Source organism: Zootoca vivipara, chromosome 2 (assembly GCF_963506605.1).
Source record: "Zootoca vivipara chromosome 2, rZooViv1.1, whole genome shotgun sequence".
NCBI classification, from domain to species: domain Eukaryota; kingdom Metazoa; phylum Chordata; class Lepidosauria; order Squamata; family Lacertidae; genus Zootoca; species Zootoca vivipara.
Window position 1 is genome coordinate 109,425,968 of NC_083277.1, and position 26,631 is coordinate 109,452,598.

Sequence of the window (26,631 nt, forward strand, 5' to 3'; positions counted from 1 at the left end):
TTACAGCAAGGGCAAAGGCCTCTTTAAACCTGTCCTTCCCCAGTGTCAAAAACAATCCACTGACTGGGAGTAAATAGGGACAGCAGATTTTGAGGGTGTGAGTAAGTCTCCATAGAATTTGATGGTTAGGCTACAATTGTTTTATTGGTTTGTGGTTGTTCTTAATTTTATTATTTAGTTTGTGGTTTTTATATTGCGATTTTATGTTGTGAATTGTCCTGAAAATCTATTGATGAAGGGTGATATTAAAATGGCTTGTCCCATTCATTTCCTTGCATTGTGTATCTGTGTAGTGTTGGAAATTGATTATAGGATTAAACCTCCCTATCTCCTGGGAGACATTGAGAATCTCAGGTGGCGGAATGGTCCTGCAGGGCATAGTTGACCTGATTAGAGTTCTGCTAGTGTGGCCTTGGGCAAAATCACTCTGCCTTTCTCAATAATTGCTTGCTCTGTTGGCTTTATAAGGTGGAAGGTGAGGTTTATCGGTGATGCTATAATTGCAGATGAACGTGCTTCAACTGACTGGTATTGCATGCTTGCTCTGGATAAACTGCAGAAGTAAATATTTCACTGTCTCATGCTTAGCACTATCAGCCAATTAAAGAAGTTTTGGTTGATTAATCATATGATGTTTAACTTATTGATCAATTAATAAGTCAGATTGAAACACATGGGCATATTACCAAAACCTCGTTATAGATGCCTTTTTAAATATGCCAAAGGAAGTAATGGAAAAAAGAAGAAAGCTGCCATTCTTTGTTGGACGGGACTGGTCATCTTTCCTTTTTTTTTTGTTATCTGTTAGTGTAACAAACCAGAGCTAAAATATCCTTAAAGCAAACAGGTAATGCCTTTGTAGCCTTATGAAATAAAATTACTCCCTCTGATGAATCAAGAAAAACTTTAGCCAGCTGATCTGCCAGTTAAAGGCTGCAGCCTTACTCGTTTTACAGTTGTGTGTCCTCAGACAGTCCAATATGCAGCACCTCTTCACACAACCATTTGATTATGGGGGTGTTGTATTGTTTCCACCCTTCCTCAGTGTGGTATCTCCTCACAACAACCCTGTGAGGTAGGTAAGGCTAGAACAGGCATTCCTAAACTTCGGCCCTCCAGATGTTTTGGACTACAATTCCCATCTTCTCCGGCCACTGGTCCTGTTAGCTAGGGATCATGGGAGTTGTAGGCCAAAACATCTGGAGGGCCGCAGTTTGGGGATGCCTGGGCTAGAAGATGGTGACTTGCCCAAGGTCATCAAGTGAGCTTCATGGCTGAGTGGTGATTTAAGCCTAGGTTTTCTCAGCAGTCTAGTCACTACACCACAGTAATAAACTCCCGTTAAGGTGGAGCTAAGAGATAGCTGCATCGTAATGATTTGGCCCCGTAGGGGATCGTCAGCTTCAAGGAATATGTTGAGTCATCATTCCTTATTCAAGGGGTCCTTGCTAGTCAGTTGTTTTCTGCTGTAAGAATTGTATGTGAAAAAGCATTTTGTGTTTGCATGTGCCTTTCTCTTATTTGCTGAATATATCTGTATCGTCTCTGTTTCTACAAGTTAGTCCCTCTGTGTCTGGTGCACGAAGCAACGGGATTATTTCTGCACCTTAAAAAACCCTCTGCCCATCCAGCAGTTAGACGGCTCCCTTAAGTGCCAAAGCTCGTGTGCTCTGTTGTATTTCAGTCTGCAGTGCTGCAGTGCCGTTGCATCAGTGCACAGCTTCTAGAATTCCACTCCCCTTCCTTCGGAGCGAAAAGCTCTGAATCGTCAGTCCTGAATCACGGTTTCATTCTCCTTCCTGTTTCTCCGGGAAAGGTGTCAAACTACAAAGAAAGGGGGGGGGCTCTGCTTGTGCATTTCTGTGTGTTTGTTCTACACAGGAGCACCAGATGCAGACAAACTCTTGTTTTTCTGACTCACACTTACTGTTCGGTCTGACAGCACGTCATACCTGGTTGGTGGCCTCTTTGCTGGGGACACTGTGCAGTCCCTGCAGAATGCAAACTTATTTCTCTAGACTCATCCTTCAAATGAGTCTTTGTTTGCTTTTCATGATGCCTGCCAAAAAGAAAAAAATTTCTTAGTAGCATCTCTGTTTCTAAAATCTTACGTCTTTTCTTTACTGGCAATGGAATTTGGTCAGCTTGTGGGGGCGAGGAGGAGAAGGTTTGCATTAAATTCAGTTTGATTTTAAAAAGACATGCAATTTTGGCTTTGTATGCATAGGTCCCTATTGAGATCAGACACAGGGTTGCCAACTGATCAGTAAAAATCCTGAACTGCTCTTGTCCTTGGAGCAGAAGCCTTATCTGCAGAAATCGGCAGTAGATGAAGTTTTTTGCTGCATGAAGATAAGGGTTATCATCTTCTGCTCATGTCTGCAAGATCAGCCTGCTGTTAAGGCATAGAAACAAGCATTCTTTTTTAATGGCAACCCTAGAAAAGGTATTCAGCTAGCCACTTCCCCCACCCCATCCCCAGCAAATACTTGCATGTAATACATAATACAGGAGGTTTCACCCATGCAGGAGGTTGTTGCATTCATGTTTTGCCTCTTTCTGTATGGATGCTGAATAGTGAGTATTATTTGCCATCTATCTTTTTTGGCATGGCCCTTCTTTCCCTGATTTCCAAGGCTTGTAAACTCAGGATCCCTCTTGCACCCAAAGCAAGATGCAGGTCCCTAGACTAGAGCTGGGGAACCTGTGGCCTCTAGATGTTGTTGGACATTCTGGCCATTGGCAATGCTGGATGCAGTTGGTGGGAGTTGGACCCTTTAATGATGTTTGGAGGACCACAGTTTCCCCATGCCTGCCCTAGCCAACAAACTAAACCCATAACATTTTTAAAGGTTAAAAATCCAAGCATTACTGGTCCAAATTTTACCTGGGACACATGGTTTCTTTTACCTGTATAATCTGATCTTAACTCCAATACTTGTGGCTTCCAATAGCGTGAGTAATATGAAGAGATTGTGTGGCTTGATCCTGTATTGTACTGTTCAAGGGAGAAGTGAAAAAGAAGGCGCTGCGTTAGGATATAATCTGCTGGTTTAAAATGCTAGCTGAATCTGTGGATGGCAGAGATTGATTTCTTGCTTAGCGCCCTATAGGATTTCAGGCAGGCAGCTTGACGGAAAGGGAAGAGGAGAAATATACTAGAGCAAATCAGCCAACATTTGAAGATATTTCATATAGATATGGGCTCCTCCTCAGTCCCTATCTCCATCAAACTCACTAATCCCTGAAATGCATTTTAACATTGGCATTCAGAAAAGCTCCATGCATGCAGATGTTAGCATGTGGTGCATGTGCATTTGTGTCAGGGCCAATAAATGTACCGGTATTCTTCTGCCATTATTTCAACATAAAAGTAATAAGAATAATGTTTAAACCATTGACTCACATACGTTTGTGCCAAAATTATAGTGTTGGGGTGTTATTGTTGTAATGTTGTATTGACGATGTTCAAACATCATGGTAAGCTGTAAACCATGGTTTACCGTGTATGAGTTGATCCCACCCTGGTTTTTGCTGCCTGCTAGCACTGGAGGGAATCAAACCAAGGTCTTCGACTTAGAGTTACCTTTGAAAGAGGGATTGTGGTTTGTTTCATTTTCAGCAAACCATGATCTGAAGCCAAGGCTTGTTTTGGCTTACCGATTGTGCTTTGTTGGAGTGAAGCAAACCATGGTCATTGGTTTGAACATAACACTAAGCCATGGTTTGTTTCATCTGCGTACTAGCAGGGAGAAGCAAAACAACCCCTATAGGAGCATTCATATTGAATCATTAACTGTGGTTTACAGTGATGGGCCACTGGTGTTGTTGCTGAACTGTTGCATGGAAAGCTGAAGATGTCTACCTTAATATACTTTAAAAAGAGATGGGTTCATGTGTGGAGCTTTGGTCAAATCTGGCACAGTGGTCTCAGTCTTTCTGCTTTCAGGGAAGTATTTCCAAATCGACTTATCTGCCAAGGACCACACAGGCATTTGCCATGCAACTCCTGTGCATTGTGGTGAATTCTGGGGCATGCTTGATTCATGTGGGACTCTGGTTAAGCTTATTGGACCTCTGGAGGTCCTATGTAACTGGGACAACACAGAACATTACTAATACTACCCTGTAGCTAGACACTGTCCTGGAAAATCAGGGTAACTTGTCCATCATTAGGCATCTTCTTATTAAGGAACCTGCTCTTGCAGACTTTGCCATGTTTCTCTTCAGGCGGTTTTTAGAGAAACACCAGTGAACTTTTGGCATCACAAAATGAAGCTGCTCAGAAGGAAAATAGTAATAGGAGGACCATCGGATTTACAAGTTCTGGAGTGGTTGGCCAGCCTTAATATTAAAAAGCTGTCTCCAGAAGAGGTAGACTTGTCAGGGCAGTACTAAGTATCATAAAATACAGCAAGTAGTAGAGAGTTCATCCACATTACCTGCCATTTTACATGAGTTCTATAATGGACCAATGAACTTGACAACCTTAAGTAGTTTAAAACAGGGATGGGGAACCTGTGGCCCTCAGGATGGTCTTGAACTACAGCTCTTATAATCTCTGAGCATTAACCATGATCTCTGAACCATTAATCTCTGAGCATTAGCCATGGTGGCTGGGGCTGATGGGAGTTGGAGTCCCAGGACCGCACTAGGCCCCATGCCAGTCCCAGCAGTCACCTGGCCTTGTGTGACCTTCCAGGGGCAGCTTAGCCTCCCCTCGTGAGCAGGAGGGGAGGGAGGGAGGGAGGGAGGGGGAAGCAGGTGGGCAAGGATGGAGTTAGTGGGTGGGTGAGTGAAGGAGATGCAGGATGGTGGGGAAGGTACCCCGATGGTGGGGTGTCTGGGTTTTTGGTCTCCGAAATATGGCAACCCTAGACAACATCCAGAGGGTACCATGTTGGCTAGCTCTGCTTTAAGCGAGAGGCTAGGGGTGTGTGTTGAGCTCATTGTCTCAGGCAGCTTTGTTTAACGCTCCCCTCGAGAAGATGCAAATGGTGAATGGTAAAACCAATGCAACAGTTGGTGGTATCTCAGTGGGGATGTGGCTCAACACGACTCATTCATTCTTCCCTCCAAAAATGCTCAATTCACCCACCAGTATGTTGAGGATTTGACTTGTGACCGTCTGTTCTGTTCTCTCCTCTACAGAGCTGACCTATCCCGGGCGCATCATAACTAAATAAGTTTCTGCAGGATGAAAAAATGGCAGGGCGGCTGCTTGCACCACCAGGCCCTGATAGTTTTCGACCTTTCACTCCGGAATCTCTGGCTAACATCGAGAAGCGCATCGCAGAAGATAAGAAGAAGAAGCGCCCTAAGCAAGACAGCAGTCACAGAGATGATGACGAAGAGAGCAAACCAAAACCAAACAGTGACCTGGAGGCAGGGAAGAATTTGCCTTTCATCTATGGGGATATCCCAAAAGGCCTGGTTGCGGTGCCACTGGAGGACTTTGACCCTTTCTATTTGACGCAGAAAGTGAGTCACCAAGACCCAGCCTATTAAAAACTCAAGTCTTTTTTGTCCCCAGGAGGAATTACAGGTTTGGGGTGGCAAGATTCTCTTGCTGCATATGAAAGGGGACCTTTTTTTGTGGGCTTTTCAAATATAAATATTTTCTTCATTTTTTTCAGGGTTGGGGAAGAAATGTATCTGATCGTTTGTTGGGGTAGCTGATAGCTCTGCAAAATCTGCATACAGCTCAATGCATAGCTTAAGCAATTATGGAAGTCTAGTAGGGAGGAGGCAGTTAAATATGATGGGGAAGTGGCAACAGAGGCTGAGAAAAGGAGTGACAGTCCATCTCAGTCATGAAGGAGAAACACCATTGTATTTTAGGTCCAGTGTCTCCCAAGCCAATTTGCACCATTTGAAGACTTGTCTTCTATCCATAGTGACTTTTAAAAATTCATCTTGGACAGAGATGAAATGTATCTAGACCTGACAAAGAGATAGGTGTGGTGTGCCACCATATAATCCAGAACCTGACTTACTTAATTGCGTCAAATGCTCCCTAAAGGTTATTGGATCTGGGTTTGTGGTAGTGATGGGACATTTCCTCCATCCTTTCACTGCCTCAATGTACCATTTAGACTAATAAAAGACAATCACCACCATCACATATTGAGCATATGCCTCAAAGTGGTTGTGGGACTTGGCAGCCCTATTCCCTCTAAAGTGGAAGGGGGTGGGTCTTAAAACTTTGCCATAATGCTTTGCGTGGAAAATTAATGTTGCACATTGAAAGCCCTTCCATTTTACTTTATCTAATACACTCTTAACAGTTTTGTTATGCTCTCAGTCAATATAGCTAAAGAGCCCGTTTCACAACCAGCTCCTATGTTGTGCTTCCTTTAACTATACAGTATGTGCAACTTGGTACCATAAATGGAGGTGGTTGTGTGATAACCAATGGCCTGCTCAAAAGCATGAGTCTACTGCATTTTATCAAGCCCCTGCCAATGAACATAAGAAGAACTCTGCTAGGTCAGGCCAGGAGTCCATCTAGTCCCTCTTGACCTCTCATGGAGGGGGCACATGAAGAAGGGTCTCAGATGATTATTGCAGGCCAGGGAGCCAAGTGGGCTCCATGAAGCAGGAGAGGGCATTCAGATGATCACGTCAGCGGCCCAAGCCATCCAGGTGTTCCACAAGTTGGCCAGGGCTTCAACAGGAGCACAGTCATATCAGCAGGGAAATCCTCCAAGGTTGTCTGAAAAACAATTGGAGCCATCAGCTTCTGAGGGTAGACCATCCTCATAGGTCCCCTCCCTCTGCAAAGGGAGAAGGATGCTGAGAGCCTAAATGTCAACAGGAAGTGATCTGACCATGACAAGGGACTGATGCCAATAACCCGCACTTTCAGATCACCCTCTTCCTGCCCAGGTGAGAAAACAAGGTCCACATGTGTTGGGCCGATGACATGTTGGGACAGCCCCATGGTCATCATGGCAGCCGTGAAGTCCTTAGCCACGCCAGAGCTAATGGCTTTAGCATGGATGTTGAAGTCCCCCAACACCAGCAGTCCGGGAGTCCTCAACACTCCCTCCAAGACCAGCTCTGTCAGCTCAGGCAGGGAGACTCAGCCAGCAGAATCCCTAATATGTCCCAATTACCCAACACCAGGAACAAACTCTCTGGATCCCCACCCAACTGGCTAGAAAGTCTGGAGACAGAGATGGAGACAGCAACTCCTCATCCCCGACCCTCAAGTCTGCCCTGGAGCTGTACCAAGGAGCCAGCACCAGCTCCACCCTGCTTACCCATCCAGGTCTCAGTAATACAGACCAGATCAGCCTCCTTATGCACAATCACATCATGGGTGAGGCAGGACCAACCTGACATTGAACAGCCGCAGAGCCCAGCGCTGGCTGATAGGACAGCCACAATTCCCCAAGTTGAAGGGAGGTCTGGCACATGGCACAGTCACCAACTGCCTGTGCCACATGTCCTTTACCAGTCCTGTCCCACCCACTTTCCCAGAACCTCCCCCTTGCCCAGAACCACTGCAATTGGGGTGCCAACTGCTTTCCCCAGTTGCTCTCTTCCCAGGCCCATTTTACCTCCTTTATTTTGAAAACTCCAAATTAAAAACGTACAAGTTAAAAAGCACTTAAAACAATTCAGGGCAAGGCAATCTCCATAGAAGATGATGTTCTGGGGGTGGGCCTTGTCCTTGCTCCCCCCCCCCAAAGCTACTCCTCAAAAAGGGGGTGACCCTCTGCTGGCCAAAGGTGCAAAAAGGGCAATTCCAGCAGCTGTGAAGGGGAGCCAGGTGAACAGCTCACCTCCTCCACTGATGGTCTCTAGCTGCTACCTCTGAGAGTGAAGCATCCGTTCTCCCGGAACTGGAGGTAGTGCAGGAGGTATTGTGCAGACTTTAATTAGGTTATATTAGGCTGGGTGCAAAATAAATTTCATCGCGCACCAGCGGATTCTGGGACTCAGAAACGCCGTGGCCGTTCTCCCTTTGAAAATATGATTTATTTGGATCTGCCTTCGGCGGTAAGCAGAATGCCCAGGCCGCTGGCAAGGAAGAGAGCTTTTAAGACAGGCATCCCCAAACTTGGCCCTCCAGCTGTTTTGGGACTACAACTCCCATCATCCCTGACCTCTGGTCCTGTTAGCTAGGGATGGGTGGGAGTTGTAGTCCGAAAACGGCTGGAGGGCCGAGTTTGGGAATGCCTGTTTTAAGATGATGAGGCACCTTGTGTGGTAGCTAGCTGAGGACTGAGGTGAATTTGCAGGGTCCAGTCAGTGTAGAGGGGGGGAAGGAAGGAGAGGATCTTTTGCTGTGAGGATCTTTTGAGCGCCAATGTCTGGATTTGGTAGGCCGCTGTGACAAAAGGGTGCAAATAGATAGAGATGGGTTGTGGGTCTCTTGCAACGGGGCTCTTCTGATGCTTGTATGAGCTGGGTAAACAGTTTTTAGCCAGCCTTCTCTACCCACCAAGGGAGGTATTTCCAGACCTTCCAAGTGTCCCTGTTTTCCAGGGACAGTCTCGGATTTACAGAAGCCATCCCAGTTTCTGATTCAATCCAGAATGCCCCATTTTTCCTTAGGACGTCCCTATTTTCATTGGAGAAATGTTGGAGGGTATGGAGTTATCCAACCCCCCAGCCATCTAAAGGCAGCCCTGTATGGGGAAGGTTTTTTTTTATGTTTTATTGTGTTTTCATATATGTGGGGAGCTTCTCAGAGTGGCTGGGGCAACCCAGTCGGATTCATGGGTTTTAAACAGTAAAATAAGAATAAGAGTAATAAAGAATAGGACGTTCCTATTTTCATCGGAGAAATGTTGGAGGGCATGCATTTCCTTTTGCCCGCATGACAGTTTTACTGCACACAGCACAGCCACAACTTAGTACCACACCCTCTTGATGGTGGCTTTGATAGAAACCTTGGAGGCTGTTTCGGCAGGTGTGTGTGGGGGTCAACTGAGCTAAGAGGTGCTGTTTGCAAAGCCAAACACATACAAGGAAATGCAGAATTTTTTTGTGTACAGCACTGGGCACCTTTAGGTGCCCCAGTGTGTGAAAGGCTGTACTGAAGAAAGCCCTTTATGTTTCCCAGAGAAGGCTTCCCATTTAGAAATATGTGGGAGGCCTCTGGCAGCGCATCTTGTGTGCTGTGCAGAGAACAACATGACTGCAAAGAAGGTTTGGTCTTTTTCTTTTTCTTTTTAGAAATAGTGAGCTACTGACACGACTGGAAATGTTTTTGATGAACAGTTTCTCCCCCAGCTTCCTGTTCTGTATAGCGAGGCCTTGTGCATTTTCCCACAAACCCTGGAATGGCACATTTCCTGATTCCATTGTGTTTTACCAGAAAGGATGTGCATTACTTCTCCAAATAACCCGTGGTTCAAGATCATCCCACAAATCCATTTCACACACACACACACACACACACACACACACACACACACGTCTCTCTGAATAATCAAAAGCAGCAGTTCTGCTTGAACAACTGGAATGTTGCCATGTTTTCTTTAATGCCAGATTCTAGCGTATGAAAACCAGTCCTGGCTCTTTCTTTTTAATGCCAGTCAGAGAGCTAAGTGCAGAGGCGTGGCCTGACTGGCACCAGAATTGGAGGATGGCACCTGTCTCTGCCTTATCCCCCCAATACTTAGGGAAGATGGCAATTTTTCTTTATTCCAATGAACCTTATCACAACTATAAGACACAGTGTCATCAACTGAAGGCCAAAAGCTTAGTGGGAGACCTTCTTTATGAAAGCCCCAGGTTCAATCCCAAGCATTTCTAGATTATTATTATTATTTATTGAATTTATATACCACCCTGTACCGGGAGGTCTCAGGGTGGTTCACAGAACAAAATCAAAATATAAAACCACTAAACATACAATAAAAATAAAAACAACAACCCAATAACACCCCCCAATAGGCCTAAGAAAGCTCTCTTGCTGAAACCAGCCAGCTATCTTAGCCAGCAGTGCAGACTTTTCATCTACAGTAGATAGACCAATTGTCCTGACTTAGTATAATGCAGATCTGCATGTTGGAATGTTTCCCTACTGATGCAAAAAAAAAACACAGCTACAACATCCTTGTTAGGTGGTCCCCCAGCTTTTGTTTAAAGGGGGGGGGGGAGTCCACTACCTTCCAAGGAATCCTGTTCCTCCCACCGCCTCCAGCCTTTTCCCTTTTCCTTTTGCTATGACTTCCATTTTAAGGGTTGGGTAAGTGAGTTTAATTGGCATCTTGGTAAACCCAGGGGTTTTGCTTGGGCTGTTGCCCTATATGTTATTGGCATCCCCATTGGGAGCTCCTCAGCCCCTGGCCAAATACTTAATTAGAACAACACTGCATCAGTCTCTGCGCCTGCCAAGCAAATGCCCCCGATATGGACCACTGGCAGAGAAACTCACTACATGACAGCCCCAGCTCTAGACAGTGATCTGTACTAATTCAATATAACGTGGAACAGAGACACTTGCCGTGGAGATGTGAGTCTTAAATATAGACCAGCTCTTTGAGAACATTTACCCAGGTGTCCCCAGTCCAAGTTTCAATTTTTCTCTGGGGGGGGGGGTGATACTTGATTTTCAGATTGTCATTCTTTCCCTCAGTCTTGTTCAGAATAGTTCATCTAGTCAGCTTCCTTCCTGTTCTCACAGTAGTCAACCAGGTGCTTATGCGAAGCCCACAAACAGGAGCTGAGCACAACAGCCCTCTCTCCACTTGTGTGCAGCAACTGGAGCTTGAGCATAACCATCAACGCTTACCCAACTAGGAGAGGACTTAGAAACACCTTGCACCCTGCGCCAAGAGTAAATGGAATGGAAGCCAGTAAACTTGTTTTGTTTCAGAAATAAGCTAGCAAGGGGCCTGAGAATTTGAACAAAATGGCGGACGTTATTCTGGTGTTCCCTGTCGCTATTCTGAATGAGCATGAACAGTACGGAGTACAGTCTTCCTTGGATTGTATCATTTCACATCCCAAGTACTGAATTGCATATTTGAATGTTACCCCATATAGCTAGCATTATATAGCCACGGAAAGTTAAGAGGTATTATAGGTGGGTGAGCTCAGTTTTGAAAATGGACTGAACTGTGTGCTTTAAACTTGTTTCGTCTTCATACTTTGAAGTCTCTTAAACGTTGTAGAAGAGATTCACAGTGCAATCCTATGCATGTTTATTTAGAAGTCAAGCTGCAATCCTATGTGTTGGTACTCCTATGTGTTTTGTTTGTTGGTTCTGTGGTCATGCAGCATCCCATGCTGCCCATGCCTGGTTGGTCTCAGAAGTATTATTATTATTATTTATTATTATTATTTACACCCTACCCATCTGGCTGGGTTCCCCCAGCCTCTCTGGGCGGCTCCCAACAGAGTATTAAAAACACGATAAAACATAAAACATTAAAAACTTCCCTAAACAAGGCTACCTTCAGATGCATACCTGCCAAGTTCCTTCTTGAAAAATAAGGGACAGGACCGGAAGTAGCAGACCGGAAGTAGCGCTGCCGTCATTTTGGAACTGGGCGGAGCATGCTCAGAAGTGACTTTTGATGCTGCTTTGCCCTGTTCCAAAATTGCCGCCGCACCAGAAGTAATGCTGCAGCCATTTTGGAACTGGGCAGAGCAGCATCAAAAGTCGCTTCTGAGCATGCTCCGCCCAGTTCCAAAATGGCCGCTGCGCCAGAATAAACCGGGGGGAAACAAAAAAATCTGTTTTTTTCGGCTGCGGACAGCTGGAAAAACGGGGGTTTCCCGGGGAATACGGGAGACTTGGCAGCTATGCCTTCAGGTGTCATCTAAAAGTCAGGTAGTTGTTTATTTCCTCGACATCTGATGGGACGGCATTCCACAGGGCAGGTGCCACCACCGAGAAGGCCCTCCGCCTGGTTCCCTGTAACTTGGCTTCTCGCAGTGAGGGAACCACCAGAAGGTCCTCAGCACTGGACCTCAGTGTCTGGGCTGAAAGATGGGGGTGGAGACACTCCTTCAGGTACACTGGGCTGAGGCTGTTTAGAGCTTTAAACATCAGCACCAACACTTTGGTTAACCTGTGGGCCCATCTAAGGAGCCTCTCTTCCTAGCACAGTAGTCTCCTCACTGGGATGGTAACTAGGAGGACCAGGGCCCTTTGAAGATTGCTGACTTTTTCTGGAATTCTCTCGATCTGGAAACCTTTTAGGCCCACTATCTGTTAGCTCTTAGGAGCCCATTTAAGACTTTTGCTTTTTCAATAGATGTTTTTAACAGCCGGTGGGAGTGCTTGCTACGCGCCATGTCTTTTGTTGGGTTTATGTGTTTGATTTTATTGTGGAAGTTATTTTTTTTAATGTTCAGGACTTTCAGATGATCATTTAAATAAGTACAGATATCCGACAACTGGTCAAAATTAAAAATGAACCAACAAATGAGGGGGGATGGAAGCACTGCGGCACCAGTCAACAACCCACATGGAAATTCCAAGAAGTTTCAAAATCTGGTTTCTTCCACTACATTCCTGCCTTCCTTATTTTACTGCAGGAGTTCAGGAAATGGGCGAGGGTTGGTGCCTGACCTGCTTTCCTTCCGAGGTTTCTATCTAAGCAGGCATTTGACATTATTCTAGTAATTGTTAATACAAACTATACTTGTTTTACAGTTGCCTGTTTTGAAATTGCTGAAATGAGTTGCCTTGATTTTATTTCCATCTTTATGCTGTTATGTACTTTGAGTTTCCTTTGGGAAAGAAAGGTAGTGGTCTATATAAAAAAGTGATGGACAGGGGAGGAGCCTGGAGTCACTGGTAGAACATGTGGTTTACATGCAGAAGGTCCCAGATGCAAATTACATCATTTCCCGATAGGGCTGGGGAAAGGCTCCTGTCTAAACTTATGGAGAATCACTTTCTTGTCAATGTAAACAGTTCTGGACTAATGGCCAGATGTGGTAAAAGACAGCTTCTTAGGTTTGTATGCTACATTTCATTGAGACATAAGCAAAAAGGCCTTTGCCAGGTGGTGCTGATTGCCACTAACATGTGTCCATCTTCCAGAGTTAGCATCATATTCATATTTTTAAATGGGGCTTTATCTGTTGAACATATTGTTGTTGTGTCACACATTTTTTCATGAATGTCAAGTAGCACCACTTTGGACAACTCCTTAACGAAGGCTTGGGTTTTCATTCTTTCTTTCTTGACTTCGTAAAAAGTCAAAACAGCATGAAAACACAACCCTTTATTAAGAAGTTTTCTCTTTGTTGATTTGATAAATATTTGGCTTTTATGTTAGGTGTGTGTGTGTGTGTGTGTGTGTGTAGTGTTTCAATGCTAGAAACAATAAATGACATGGTAATGTACGAAAAAGTTTTAAATAAGTTCTTTGGGCTGTGTACAATTTTGTCTACAAATTTAGATTTACTGTTTATACTTTATTTCCATTACTTACAATGATTTGTCACTTCTTTCTACCAGCTGAGAATCAGGAACAATATCCCTCAATTCATCTAAGTGAAATATAGACATAAAATTAGACTTAAAATCTTCATCTTGATAAAGATTTTCCATCCAAATTTTATTCCTTTTTAGAACATTTTAAACCCACTCTTCAGCTGCAAGAGCCGCATACAATCAAGTGTAATGAGAGAAATATGAAAATAATTTAAAAGCAAAACTAGTGAAATGTGTCAAGCAACTTGCCTGCTTTTTTCCCCGCTGTTGTTTAAGACTTCTTCCTTGTAAGGCATGTTGAAAACATTTTGAATTGGAGCTTGCTGTATATAAACACACACAAAAATTATTGATGTGTGTGTGTGTGTGTGTTTGTGTGTGTGTGTGTGTGTTTGTATAAAAACATGGCTATAAAACCAAAACCAGTACAATTCTCTGCACATCTACTCAGAAGTAAGTCCCACTGAAATCAATGGGCCTGACTTCCAGGTAAGTGTGTACATGATTGCAAACTTCATTTATGTATTTATTCTTAAAGTACTAATAACTTTCTGTACTGTATTTATTTATCTGCCACATTTCAGCTCTAAAAGGGCCCACAAAGCTGCTTATGACAAACAATGAAACGCAATGATAGGAACATCAGACATATGAATGCAGTCTTAAAGCTAACCCAAAATACTGGATTCAAGTTATGGTTAGATTGTATGTGTGTGTGTGTGTGTGCGCGCGCGCGTTTTTCTGCTGAGGTATATGTGCATAACTTTTTCTTTCTCTCTCTCTCTTTCTCTGCAGACCTTTGTAGTACTAAACAGAGGCAAAACACTCTTCCGATTTAGTGCCACGCCTGCCTTGTACATTTTAAGTCCTTTTAATCTGTTTAGGAGAATAGCTATTAAAATTTTGATACATTCATATCCTTTTTTATGGTAATATTGGTTGCCCATTCTGTAGTCACGTTTCCTGGTGTGTAGGGTTGCTGTACTGACTAAAAATATATGGATTGGGTTTATGGCCCATGACACATCAATGTGGGGTTTTCTTTTAACCCAAACAGTCAGGGGACACCCAAAAAATGTCTGTATACCTGGAAGATCAACTAAAGAAGGACACTTTATTTGGAATTACATTGTTACAGAATTAAATGGGGTGGGTGTATGTATATGCATTTGTGACACAATAAGTTTGGATTGCTAAGGGTTGTTCATTGTGTGCCAGGAGTTATGTGCCCACAGAGGTGTTTGCTGGCACCCAGCGGATTCCTGCCTTGCACTGAAATTAGCACATTTAGCTGATTCCCCACCCCTATTTCAACAAGCCAATACACTTTTTAGTGCCCCTGCCTTCACTTCCTTGGGATATTGGCCTGAAAGGTTGACTATAAAATATTAGGAAATACAAACCTAAAGGGCTCTTATTTATGCACCAGCTTTTCTCTGCTTGCATTACAGTTTTACAGCCTTGACATTAGGTGCTAAGTAGTGATGTGTGTCTAATGTTCAAAGGTGAAAGGGGATGTTTTCGTTTTAATGCTTTAATAGTAGATTCAGGCTGTATTCTCACGTGAAATTTAAATCAGCTTGGAATGTGAATGTGAAACCAAAATGGGCCAAAATTAAGTTCAATATCCCTCACATCTACATTCAATCATGCATTCACATTCAATAGAGACTCAAAATTATTTATTATTCCTCATGTATGCAAGCATTTTAAACGTATGCATATGTTTTACAATAAGCACACAGAGACTTGAATTACCGTATATTCCGGCATATAAGATGACCCCCAACTATTCCAGTTAAAATGTAGAGTTTGGGACAGGCATCCCCAAACTTCGGCCCTCCAGATGTTTTGGACTACAATTCCCATCTTTCCCGACCACTGGTCCTGTTAGCTAGGGATCATGGGAGTTGTAGGCCAAAACACCTGGAGGGCCGCAGTTTGGGGATGCCTGGTTTGGGATATACTCGCCGTATAAGAAATATGACCCAGCGTATAAGACGGCCCCCGACTTTTGAGAAGATTTTCCTGGGTTAAAAAGTAGTCTTATACGCAGGAATATACTTTCAGATCTTCTTTGCTGTAATCACTATTAATTAATATCAATTTCCTGTAACCACTGTGAGACTTAATGATTCAACACTTGAGAGTCTATAATATGCACCCAGTATTTGGAATGGGGTGGCTCTTGACTAGAGTTAGACCCAGTTCAGGAGCAACATCCAAGAAGAACGAGTTATATGCCAACTTTCTCCTTCCTCCCCTCTCTGCTTCCCTCTTTACCTCACATGCACAGCTTCAGCAAATCTCTTGTTTTCTTAAACCACAGTTTCCCATTATGTCCTAATTGAGAAACTGTGGTTTAAGAACTTCCTCCAAATCAGGATATGAAACCAGGTATATATACCGCTCATATTTAGATAAACAGTAGGACAGCCCACTGCAGCCGCAAGCACCTGCTGATAAACTGTTGCAGTAGTAATTGCTGATGATATTGTTTTCCGATTTAATTCAGTAAGGTTCAGCAGGAGTTTAATGGGATGAAATGAATATGTGATTTCTTACGTTTCATGCTTCCTTGACTTTATTCTACAGTATTTAGCATGATCATTATGTGCACTATTTTGACGAACTGTGTGTTCATGACTTTTAGTAACCCACCAGAGTGGTCGAAACAGGTGGAGTAAGTAGCAATTCATTTGTTTGTTTTGTGGGTGGTGGTATAAATCTTGCTTAATTCTTTAAAGTGATGGCGGCCTCTCTCTCTTTTGAAAGTATGCTATGCAGCAAATTCACAGTATGCTATAATTTGTTGCAAGTTGGCACCTCAGGTTTTTCCTTAAAAATTGAACTTGGGTAAATCAGACATTGAAATGTCTGTCAAAACCTGTGAAAACATTATGAAATAGAATGTTTAGAAATCATAATCTAATAGTCTATTCGAAAACCTATTTGCAGTCTGTGGTTGGCCAGAATATCTGTGACTGCATTTCCATATCACAGTAACTATAGTTTTAATGGTTTACTGTTTTGTTTCACTCCATGTAAGCCATGATGTGAGGCCACCAGCTATTAACTATGCATGACAATGAATTGTGCACTGAGCCACTGTGAGCAGAAATCCCACCAACTCTTAAATAAATCTGAATCCAATATTTTAATGTGCAACATTGGCCACCTCTCTTAATGAAGACATTGCTGCGCATTCTAAACTGTATTCTATTTTCCTCCACTGCTTTTCCTTGTTCTGATAGGTACACATTCACTGGTATATATACATTTGAATCACTTGTGAAAATTTTTGCAAGAGGCTTCTGCATAGATGGCTTCACTTTTCTCCGTGACCCATGGAACTGGCTAGACTTCAGTGTCATCATGATGGCGTAAGTTACATATTGTGCTGCTTTTATTGTCTAGAAACTGTATATGTTAGTGGAAGGAGGAACAAGCTGTAAAAGAAGTCCAGGAAGGTGACAAAGCAACTGTGCCATTTGATAATTCTTGACTAATCACTGGTAAAACTCGTACATTGGATATGAAATTATTCAGGACCGAAAACCTTTCCTGCAAAAACGGCTAAACGTTTTTGGACAGATCTCCATTGATAATCATTTTTAATTGCTCCAAATTAGTCTTGAGCTGAAGGTTTCGGCACAAAATTGAAAGCTAGGAATATCCTTAGGAACTTGAATCCTGGCTCTTCCTCAGGGCACTGTTTTCCAACTGATCAGCAAGGAGGAGTGAATGAGCAGGCTTGTTTACACAAGGCAGTTTGTTTGATCCCTCTTGTTCAGCCTATATTCACATCTTTCGACTGGGACAGTTTGCCTTTTCATATCTGATAAACTATGAATAGCCTAGCTAGAGAGAGAATTCTGATATGCCTTTTCAATGTATAGATCACATTTGGCTGGTGTATCTATTGTTTTTTCAAATGTTTTACTTAACCCAGTAGAAACACCACCACCACCACCCCGGGCAAAAAACCCCACACAGAAACCCTGGGCATGGTGCAGTTATCAAAGTTACATCCATGATATTGGCTCAAAAAATTGAAAAGGAACTGGAGAGACAAATTTTGCAATGTGTCCAGAGTGCCTAATTTCAGTAGTGATAGTCTACCCTTCTAAAACTCTGGCTGAATTCTTGGACATTGGGCATCACTTAAGTCTGAGATTTAATTCTTTCTTGGGCAATCTCCCCACCCCCCACCCAGTGCTCCATGCTATTTACCAAAGGACAGCTCCCACAGCCAATCTGTTTATGGTCTGGCACAACTTTTCCCAGGTAGCCATAAACTCAAGCCACCATTCTGGCCATTGCTACAAGCCTTCCAGGTGTGGGTTGAGCAACATTCCAGCCTCTGCTGTGGCAAGTGTTTCAGACAATGTGTTTGCCTATAGTATGAAGCAGAAAGGAAAGGTAGCCATTCACAAGTAGATTGATTATGTGCACTTGTACAGGCAAACGGAGCAACAAATTGGGTTGTTCTGCAAATGATCTTTTGGTATACAAATATCATTTTTATACTAAATCTGTTGGAGCCCTGAAAATTCCAGTCATTTTCAGTCCTTGCACAGCTTGGGGATGAATTAACCAAGATGGCAAATGTCAACCTTGAAATTATGGCCAGGTCCTTTTTAACAATTTCAGCATTAAAACACTGTGAACTAACTTCTTATGTATCCTTTTCTGTGGAGCTGACTCTAGGAGGAAACAAGAAAGTAGAGGTTTGGGTTAGGCAACCTGTTTAGGATTAAGGGCCACATTGTTTTGTAGGGGAAGTGGGGGGCACATGTCAGTGGTGGCTGATAGAGCCAAAGTTCTGTAGAGGGAAATGGAGGGGGTTGCATGGGGCAGAGGGGACTGCATGGAGCCCACAGACCGCAGGTTGCTCACCTGTGTTAAAGGTGAATCACAGAGCTTAGCAGTACTTTTCCAGCAGACAGAGATGGCCTTCTTTGGCGATCACTCGTAGCCGAGTAAGATTATCTTCCATGAACATGGTCTTAACTGTGAGTCTGTAAGTGACTGTGGAGGCCAATTCTGGATCCACACATCTTTCACAGTGGGGACATAGATTTCCGGATGGGAGTTGATCATGGTGAGGGTTTGCCAAACGTGCCTTCCTCTTAGCATGTTTCTCCCTTTCATCTTGAGTTCGAGTGTCTTCAAACTACATGACACCTTTGATAAAGGCTGTTTGCCAATTGGAGTGCTCACAGGCCAGTGTTTGGCCTAGGACATGTTGGTACTATTGAAACAGAAAGCTCAAGTGCCATCTCCCCCCAGTTGACAGTTTCCTGCCCTTTAATGGAACTCTAAAATGTGCCACTCTCAGGAAACCTCATCCCCCTTACCCTTGTTTTGCCACAAGAAAAATCACAAATGGGAACCATAGCTGAAGAAGAAGCCCTGTGATAATGGAGACATCTAAAACTGTTTCATTTGGAATCTTAGATTTGTTTTTGTTTTTTCCGTTTTTTCATGCCACTTCCAAAGCAGTTTACATTGTGAATGCTGTTCCCCGCCCCCAACTGAACGTTACACTTTTATTTTATTTTTATTTTTGAAAGCTAGGTAACCCCAATCGGTGCCATTAACTCTGGTTTAATTCTGCAGGTATATAACAGAGTTTGTAAACCTAGGCAATGTTTCAGCTCTGCGCACCTTCAGGGTACTGAGAGCTTTGAAAACTATTTCTGTAATTCCAGGTAAGGCCGTTGGTGTTAGGTGTTGGGTCGCAGCTCCCTGTGAGTGATGTATTGCTGTCTGTAGTTGTTGTTTTATTTCCCCCATTCCTGTTTTTCGTGTGTGTTATTGTCATTGTGTCTCTTTGTGTGTGACCTCCCTCGTTGCAGATATGTCACAGAGTTTGTGGACCTTGGGAATGTGTCAGCCTTGAGAACTTTCAGAGTTCTCCGAGCTTTGAAAACTATCTCTGTCATTCCAGGTGAGAAATGCTTCTAAACCCGCGTTTTGCATTTCCCCTCCCTTGTCTTCCTGGTCACTTGCCTTTTCAAAAATGACCCTGGCACGTTTTTGATAAGCCTTGCATTCTGCATGAAGTGTAGTGTTTACAACAGTGTAAACAGACAGACCAAAAATACAGCGATAATGCACCTCAGTCAATTCTCCTAAGTACCATAACTGGTGCAAAACAAAGAACTTACATTTCTTTTTCAGAACTCCTACACATTGTAGTTTCAACTTTTGGGAACTTGGACATAGCCATTGAAATCTCAAACCCAGACCAGTTGAGGATTCTGCAACAATATTTCCCAACATCACCCACGCTGTGCAAATTGCATGATTATACTTATTTTTAAAAAAATAATAATAATAGAAGGGAAGTTTGTCTGTATACAACGAAAGTATCAGTTGTTGCCAGTTATGACACTAGGTGACATTGCAAAACTGCTCGTGTTTTTAGATATGTAAATTTTGAAGTGTGGGAGCTTATCATGACAGCTCTCATAAGACGGTCCCAAGAAGAATCCTAAAAAATGCAGATGTGTTGATCCATTTTACACATGCACACACACATAGCAGCAGTAGACAGCATAACCCAGTTTATTAGGATCAGTGTGACTATGGTTAGTTTCCTGGAAGTGAGCTCCACTAAACTCAGTGGTGCTTTACCTCTGACTGCATAGCTTCAAATTCTTAAAACTCATGCTTTTTTGTGTTTTCATTTTCAAAGCAAAAGAGCTTCAGTCAGCTGAAGGGCAACTTTTAATTACAAGTGCAAACAATCTTGCAAAGAAATGTTACCATTTAAACCAGGGGTAGGCAACCTAAGGCCCGGGGGCCGGATCCAGCCCAATCGCCTTCTAAATCCGGCCCATGGATGGTCCGGGAATTAGCGTATTTTTACATGGGTAGAATGTGTGCTTTTATTTAAAATGCATCTCTGGGTTATTTGTGGGGCATAGGAATTTGTTTATTTATTTTTTCAAAATATAGCCCCCCTCCCCCACATGGTCTGAGGGACGGTGAACTGGCCCCCTTCCTGAAAAAGGTTGCTGACCCCTGATTTAAACTGTTAGTGTGAAGTTAGGTAAAAGGTAAAGGTAAAGGGACCCCTGACCATTAGGTCCAGTCGTGACCGACTCTAGGGTTGCGCGCATCTCGCATTATTGGCCGAGGGAGCTGGTGTACAGCTTTCAGGTCATGTGGCCAGCATGACAAAGCCGCTTCTGGAAAACCAGAGCAGCACATGGAAACGCCGTTTACCTTCCCGCCGGAGCGGTTCCTATTTATCTACTTGCATTTTGACGTGCTTTCAAACTGCTAGGTTGGCAGGAGCTGGGACCAAGCAACGGGAACTCACCCCGTCACAGGGATTCGAACCGCCGACCTTCTGATCAGCAAGCCCTAGGCTCAGTGGTTTAACCACAGCGCCACCTGGGTCCCTAGTGTGAAGTTGGAACCCATTAAAAATGAAATATCCAGCATCTTAGGCATTTTCTGACTTCCGCTAATCCAGAGGTCAGCAAACCTTTTCAGGAAGGGGGCCGGTCCAACCTTTCATGAAGATGATTGCCACAATGACTAGGATGTCTGCTTGGGATAGGATTGTTCCTTTCAGATGGCTGCTTTGCCCCAGATATTTTATGTGATTTTGGACTGTGTCGCATGTTACATTGCCCCCCCCCCCAAAAAAATAGGCTCGTGCAACTCATCAATTAATGGGAACTCTGCAGATAACCCACTGAACAGGCTAAAACCCTGCCTAACCCATTCTTTGCAGCAGCAGCTTCTGTGGTCCAAAACGCATTTTCGTGGATTAATGGAAATGGAAAGGCAGCCCAATGTAACATATGAAGCAGCTCTTTTCCTTTGTTTAAAAGTAATGAGCTTAATCCCTCTGCCTCATGTTTTACATAGTTTTGGGTAGGTAGGTGTATGCAGAAATATGTTAAATGCACTGTAAGTTAATGTCTTGCTGAAATGGGTTAACCGAGGTCTAGAGCATGCAAACAAACCAGCAAAAGTGGGCCTTTCTGGTTATGTAATCATGATGTTCGCTTGAGGAAATGTTTGAAAACATTTGGGATAGAAGCATATGTGCTTTGCTTAGCCTTGGAATATGAATCCTGTGCATGATGTAACATTTCCAGCCTTTGCTTGGGCCTGGCTCACATAACCTAGCTTGCTTCACGTTGTCTAATGCCTGCTGAATACTTGTAAGATCAACCTTTCCCATTTCCCAGAAGTGAGTGTTTCATTCACAGTGAATAGTTCTATGATCACTTCACTGGAAAAAAGCTTTTAGAAAGGTTATGTTCTCCTCTGTTCCAATGACGGTATTTATATTAGTCATATACTGCTGCTATAATCCAAGATAATTGTCCTCTAGGTTGTAGATTGCATTCAAAGCCAGTCCACATCGATTGACCTCTCCTAAAGGGACACAGTATAGATTTGGTTCTTTCAAAATGCCAGTGTAGAGTTTTGTGTGTCCTAAAATCCATAGTGATAACATGCAACATGTTCCCTGAAACCTAGGAATTGATAAGACAATGCTTTCTAAAGATGCGCCACACACAAGCCAAAAGGTTGCCATCGGGTATGTTTTTTCAGAACCAGGGTATATCCTCTGGAATGATTCTTCTGGCCAGACATTACACTCTGGGGTTGTCAAACTCTTGGTGTGCTTCTAGCCCTTGTGGCAAAAGACCTCCCCATGACATCTTCACAAATTCTTTTCCCCCATTTCTCTAGGTATCCCTAATGATATTCTCCCCCATACCACCAATGGTAGCAACTGGAGGGGCAGCCGTCTCTATTGGGATGCCTTGCTTTGGAGGCTTGCCTGGCACTAACTTTGATGTATTGGATGCCAGACAAAGATAGGTTTTGAACTGGTTTAGTTTAGTTTAATTGTTGCTTTTCATCCAGCTGCTTACGCCTCCTCGTTATATATCAGCCTACCCCTAACCTGCTGCTGCCCTCCGAGTGCTGCTGCGCTCCAAATACCCTCAGCTAGCGTGGTCAGAGAGTGAATGGTCTGAGAGGGATTTTGGACCTGATTGATACCTAGGTCGTGGCTCACAAGGAGCTTTTTGCAAGCTGCTCTGAGCCGTCCAAAAAAATAGCAGCCCATACATAGATTGCAATAAAATAAAGTATGGTGATCTTTGGGAATGATGACAGCTGGAGGGCCAAGTTAGATACCTCGTGTATATTACAAGTGACAGGAATAGTGCATCAAGCGCTTGACATAAATGTGCATCCATCACAGAACTGGAGTATTAAAACAGTGTGCTTGCAAAATACACTGCAACAAAAGCTATTTATTTGTATACCTTAATCCCACTGGATAGATCAGATGATGCTCTTTATTGTCACTTGTGGGAATGCCTGAGGGTGGGGCGAGTCATGAGCTTGGAACAAAATGAACGAATGAGCACCCCTTCCAAAGCTTTATAAACTGGAGCCCTTTGGGAACGCTTGAAAGCAGCAGCGAGGGGAATGTTAATATCAATTACAGCTGCATGAAAGCACCAAGGGGCTGGAGAGGGGGAAAGACTCAGGGCTCTGAGTCAGGAAATGGATGAAATTTAAGAACTGGGAGTAATAAAATTGTCTGGAAATGCTTGGTTCAAGTGGTAGATTGAGGGGAGCAAGAAATTAATAAGTCAGAACATTTAATGGCTCATTAGATGCCACTAATGGGCATAAATTAAAGGAAAGGAGAGTGAGTTAAAGGGGTTGGTGTATTAGCTGGGGAGAAAACAGTGCAGCTGGTTACTTTGATTAGAAGGTTGCTGGCTGTATCACATTTTAGGGTTACTTTAAAAATCAGTGTTGTACAACCATTGAGTTAAGATTGGGGGGTGTTCATTGATGATGTTGACTAGGAGTAATGGATTGATTGAAAACATATAGAAGCATTTGAAACAAAATAAACTGAGAAGTCTGAGGGAGCGCAAGAATGCATTTGGAGAAAAAAAATTATTCCTATGCTAACTTTTGATTCTACAGACAGTGTTTGCTTATGAGGATGCAAAAGTCCAGCCAAGCATCACACTTATTGCTTGATGTTGGAAAGGTACTTTCAGAACATATTTAGGTATTTGGCTCAGGAGTGCAGTCTGGGGTTGTGCCAAGTTTATCCCTCTTGCAACATGGTGGCAAGGTCTTTGCACAACACACTCTCTGATTCCTCTTGCTTCAAGTTCTCGCCCATTCATGTTCCTTTATCTTCTGCAGCATTTGAAATAAACTGTTCTGTGTTTGGAAATACATCAAATTGAGAAATAAACTGACATGAAAGGGCAAAGCATGCCTGTGGAACCTTTGGTTCTCCAGATGTTGCTGGTGTTCATTTTGCTGGTTTCCACACACCCCCCACAAAAAATCAGCTTTTTCTTCCCCTGGAGAGGGGAGGGGGGAAACCTGCTTTCCCCCATGGTTTCAGAATTTCCAGAAATTTTACATCTCTTCCAGGAACCACTGCTGATGGAATCTACCATGCATTACCATAGATTAATTCAGGGGGATTTGTGTAAGCCTGGCCACAACAAAAAATAATGTGCATTCTTTATCTGAATTCATCCTTCTAGTACTATTACCAAATCACTCAGAAAGGTTATAGCAGGTATGTTGTTCCATGTGCTCTTCAGTGCTGTTTTTGGTCTAGTAGTTCATCCATTGGTAATTTATGGGGACTCCAAACATACAGGCACATGCTGGTGTCAGCACTTGTAATATACAACACTAAGTAGTTGTCTCATCAGCACAATGATTTTCACCTGAGCAACTGGACTCCCCCTTCTCTCTTCTCTCTGTGCACCCCTTAAATCTTTTCTGAGGGGTTCCCCCAAAGCTCTAGATCAGGCATCCCCAAACTTCGGCCCTCCAGACGTTTTGGACTACAATTCCCATCTTCCCTGACCACTGGTCCTGTTAGCTAGGGATCATGGGAGTTCTAGGCTAAAACATCTGGAGGGCCACAGTTTGGGGATGCCTGCTCTAGATGCTGTTGGGAAATCATGGAACAAAGCCTCATAATCAGAATTTCTGCGCATTAAAGCCAAGAAGGCTTTATTAACAGGATAAGTTATGAAACTATTGCCACATACTTTAGGAGAAAGGCTGGTTCCTCCCCCCCCCCCCAAATACCTGAGATTGTGGAGTCATGTTATGTTGTTCTTTGAAACTTCCTCCTCATACTTCCGATGCTTGCTTGCTGCTATGGTATCTTTTGTGATACTTTCATCATTTAATCCTATTGGTATCCCCACATTGAAAACATCAAAGTACCAAGCCTATTTGGGTAAATTCATGAACAATACAAAGCTTGCTTTCATCATAACTTGTGACCCACAATAGAAGACGCTCTACTTTTGAGTTATAATCTAAGCTCTCGTAGTAGATGATACATTTGACGTGCTTTGCTGTATCTTGCAAAGATGTTGCTTAAAGCTTCACATAGATGAGGCAGAGCACGGAGTGAATTTCAAAGATTTTCCTTGTTCGTTATCATAAACTGATTTTATCTTTATGGAAGAATATGCTTCTCCCCCCCCCCCCTTAATGGTTCACAACAATGTTTGCTGGAAATAGAGCAGTGATAATGAATAAGTGAGAACTAGTTTGGTGTAGTGGTTAGACTGTTGGACTGGGACTTAAGAGACCAGGGTTCTAATCCCTGCTCAGCTATGAAGCTCACTGGGTGAATCCAATTTATCCTCCCCACAGCATTGTGTGATAGGTTACCCTGAGACGCAGTGACTATCCTAAAGTCTTCCAGTGAACTTTGGTGGCCAAGTAATGATTTGAATCAGGAGTCCAGGGTTAGGACTGGGAACAGCTGGTTTTTATTTTTTTCTAAGATCTACCCTCCCTGTTTTTTAAGACACACACAAAAAAAATCAAAATGCCCCACCAGAGAATAGTTTAAAAGTTTCCACAACTGCAAAAAGGATATGGTTTGTGTTGTTTTTAATTTCTCCACAGTTGGGGGGGGGGGAGAAAGATTTTGAATCGGCTGCTCTTATCTGTACAGTGGTACCTCTGGTTACTAACTTAATTCATTCTGGAGGTCCGTTCTTAACCTGAAACCATTCTCAACCTGAGGAACCACTTTAGGTAATGGGGCCTCCTGCTGCCGCCACTGCGCGATTTCTGTTCTCATCCTGAAGTAAAGTTCTTAACCCGAGGTACTATTTCCGAGTTAGCAGAGTCTGTAACCCGAGGTGTTTGTAACCTGAGGTGTTTGTAACCCGAGGTACCACTCTATATAATATTAGGAAAAGTCTGCAAGAAAGGAGGCACAGCAATGCAGGCTGAGTGTACGCAGCTCTACATTTTCTTAAAACTTATTTTCCCTTTCATGTGAGGGTACCATATGAAATCATTGAGTTGCACAAACTCTAGCTGCCTTCACTAGATGTTTGTGTTCAGGGACAGTGAATTAATTGTGGGCTATCCCCTTAACATAACCCAACCTTCAGCCTCACCTTAACCTAGGAACTTCCCCATAGACCAGGGAACTGCACATGTCCTTGTTTGATGAACCACTTACATTCCTGATGCCTGTATATTGAGTATGAATCTGGTAAATAAGGTTCAGAAGGCAAAACCCTGGGCTTGTTGTGGAATGGGTGGGCAGAGGACCATAGCTATAGAGCAAAATAGACTTCCCTGTTGTCAAGAAAAATTTAATAGGTAACCCATGTTGCTCTGCCTAGGCTGCTTTTCCTAAGATTCCACAGGAATTCCATAACTGCTTTCCCTTTCCTCAGGCCTGAAGACCATCGTGGGAGCCCTGATCCAGTCTGTGAAGAAGCTTTCGGATGTGATGATTTTGACAGTGTTCTGCCTCAGCGTATTTGCTCTAATTGGGCTACAGCTGTTCATGGGGAATCTAAGGAACAAGTGTGTCGTCTGGCCCATTGATCTCAATGAGACCTACCTGGAAAATGGCACCAAGGGCTTTGACTGGGAAGAATACACCAACAATGTTTGTAAGTGTGTGTGTGTGTGTGTGTTTTGTTTTTTTCCTGGCACAATTCTCTCTAAATAATTATGGCTGTGAGATTCGCTGGGTTAACAATCATGACTTAAAACATTACTAAATCCAGAAATGATTCTTCTCTGGAGGAAAGGTGGGTTTTTTTACCAGTATTTCTCTTATGCACTGTATGTTTCCCTCTTTTCCTTTCATAGAAAAGCCCCTGTGCTTTTGCCACAGTCCTTAAAAACTG

General features: G+C 43.3%; 2 protein-coding genes across 2 annotated transcripts in view; both read left to right on the top strand.

Annotated features, from left to right (window-relative positions):
* The first annotated feature begins 5,205 nt into the window (after positions 1–5,205).
* SCN8A (sodium voltage-gated channel alpha subunit 8) overlaps positions 5,206–26,631 on the top strand; it is a 64,046-nt gene continuing 42,620 nt past the window's right edge. The window contains exons 1-6 of the mRNA XM_060272013.1: positions 5,206–5,481; positions 14,210–14,328; positions 16,008–16,097; positions 16,669–16,797; positions 19,276–19,367; positions 26,170–26,391. Of these exons, the coding sequence (XP_060127996.1) occupies positions 5,206–5,481; positions 14,210–14,328; positions 16,008–16,097; positions 16,669–16,797; positions 19,276–19,367; positions 26,170–26,391 (928 nt within the window). The remainder of the gene's footprint in view (positions 5,482–14,209; positions 14,329–16,007; positions 16,098–16,668; positions 16,798–19,275; positions 19,368–26,169; positions 26,392–26,631) is intronic.
* The window catches only part of LOC118079554 (transmembrane protease serine 12-like), a 105,834-nt gene continuing 99,870 nt past the window's right edge, over positions 20,668–26,631 (top strand). The window contains exon 1 of the mRNA XM_060272012.1: positions 20,668–20,832. The gene's annotated coding sequence lies outside the window, so the exon portion shown is untranslated. The remainder of the gene's footprint in view (positions 20,833–26,631) is intronic.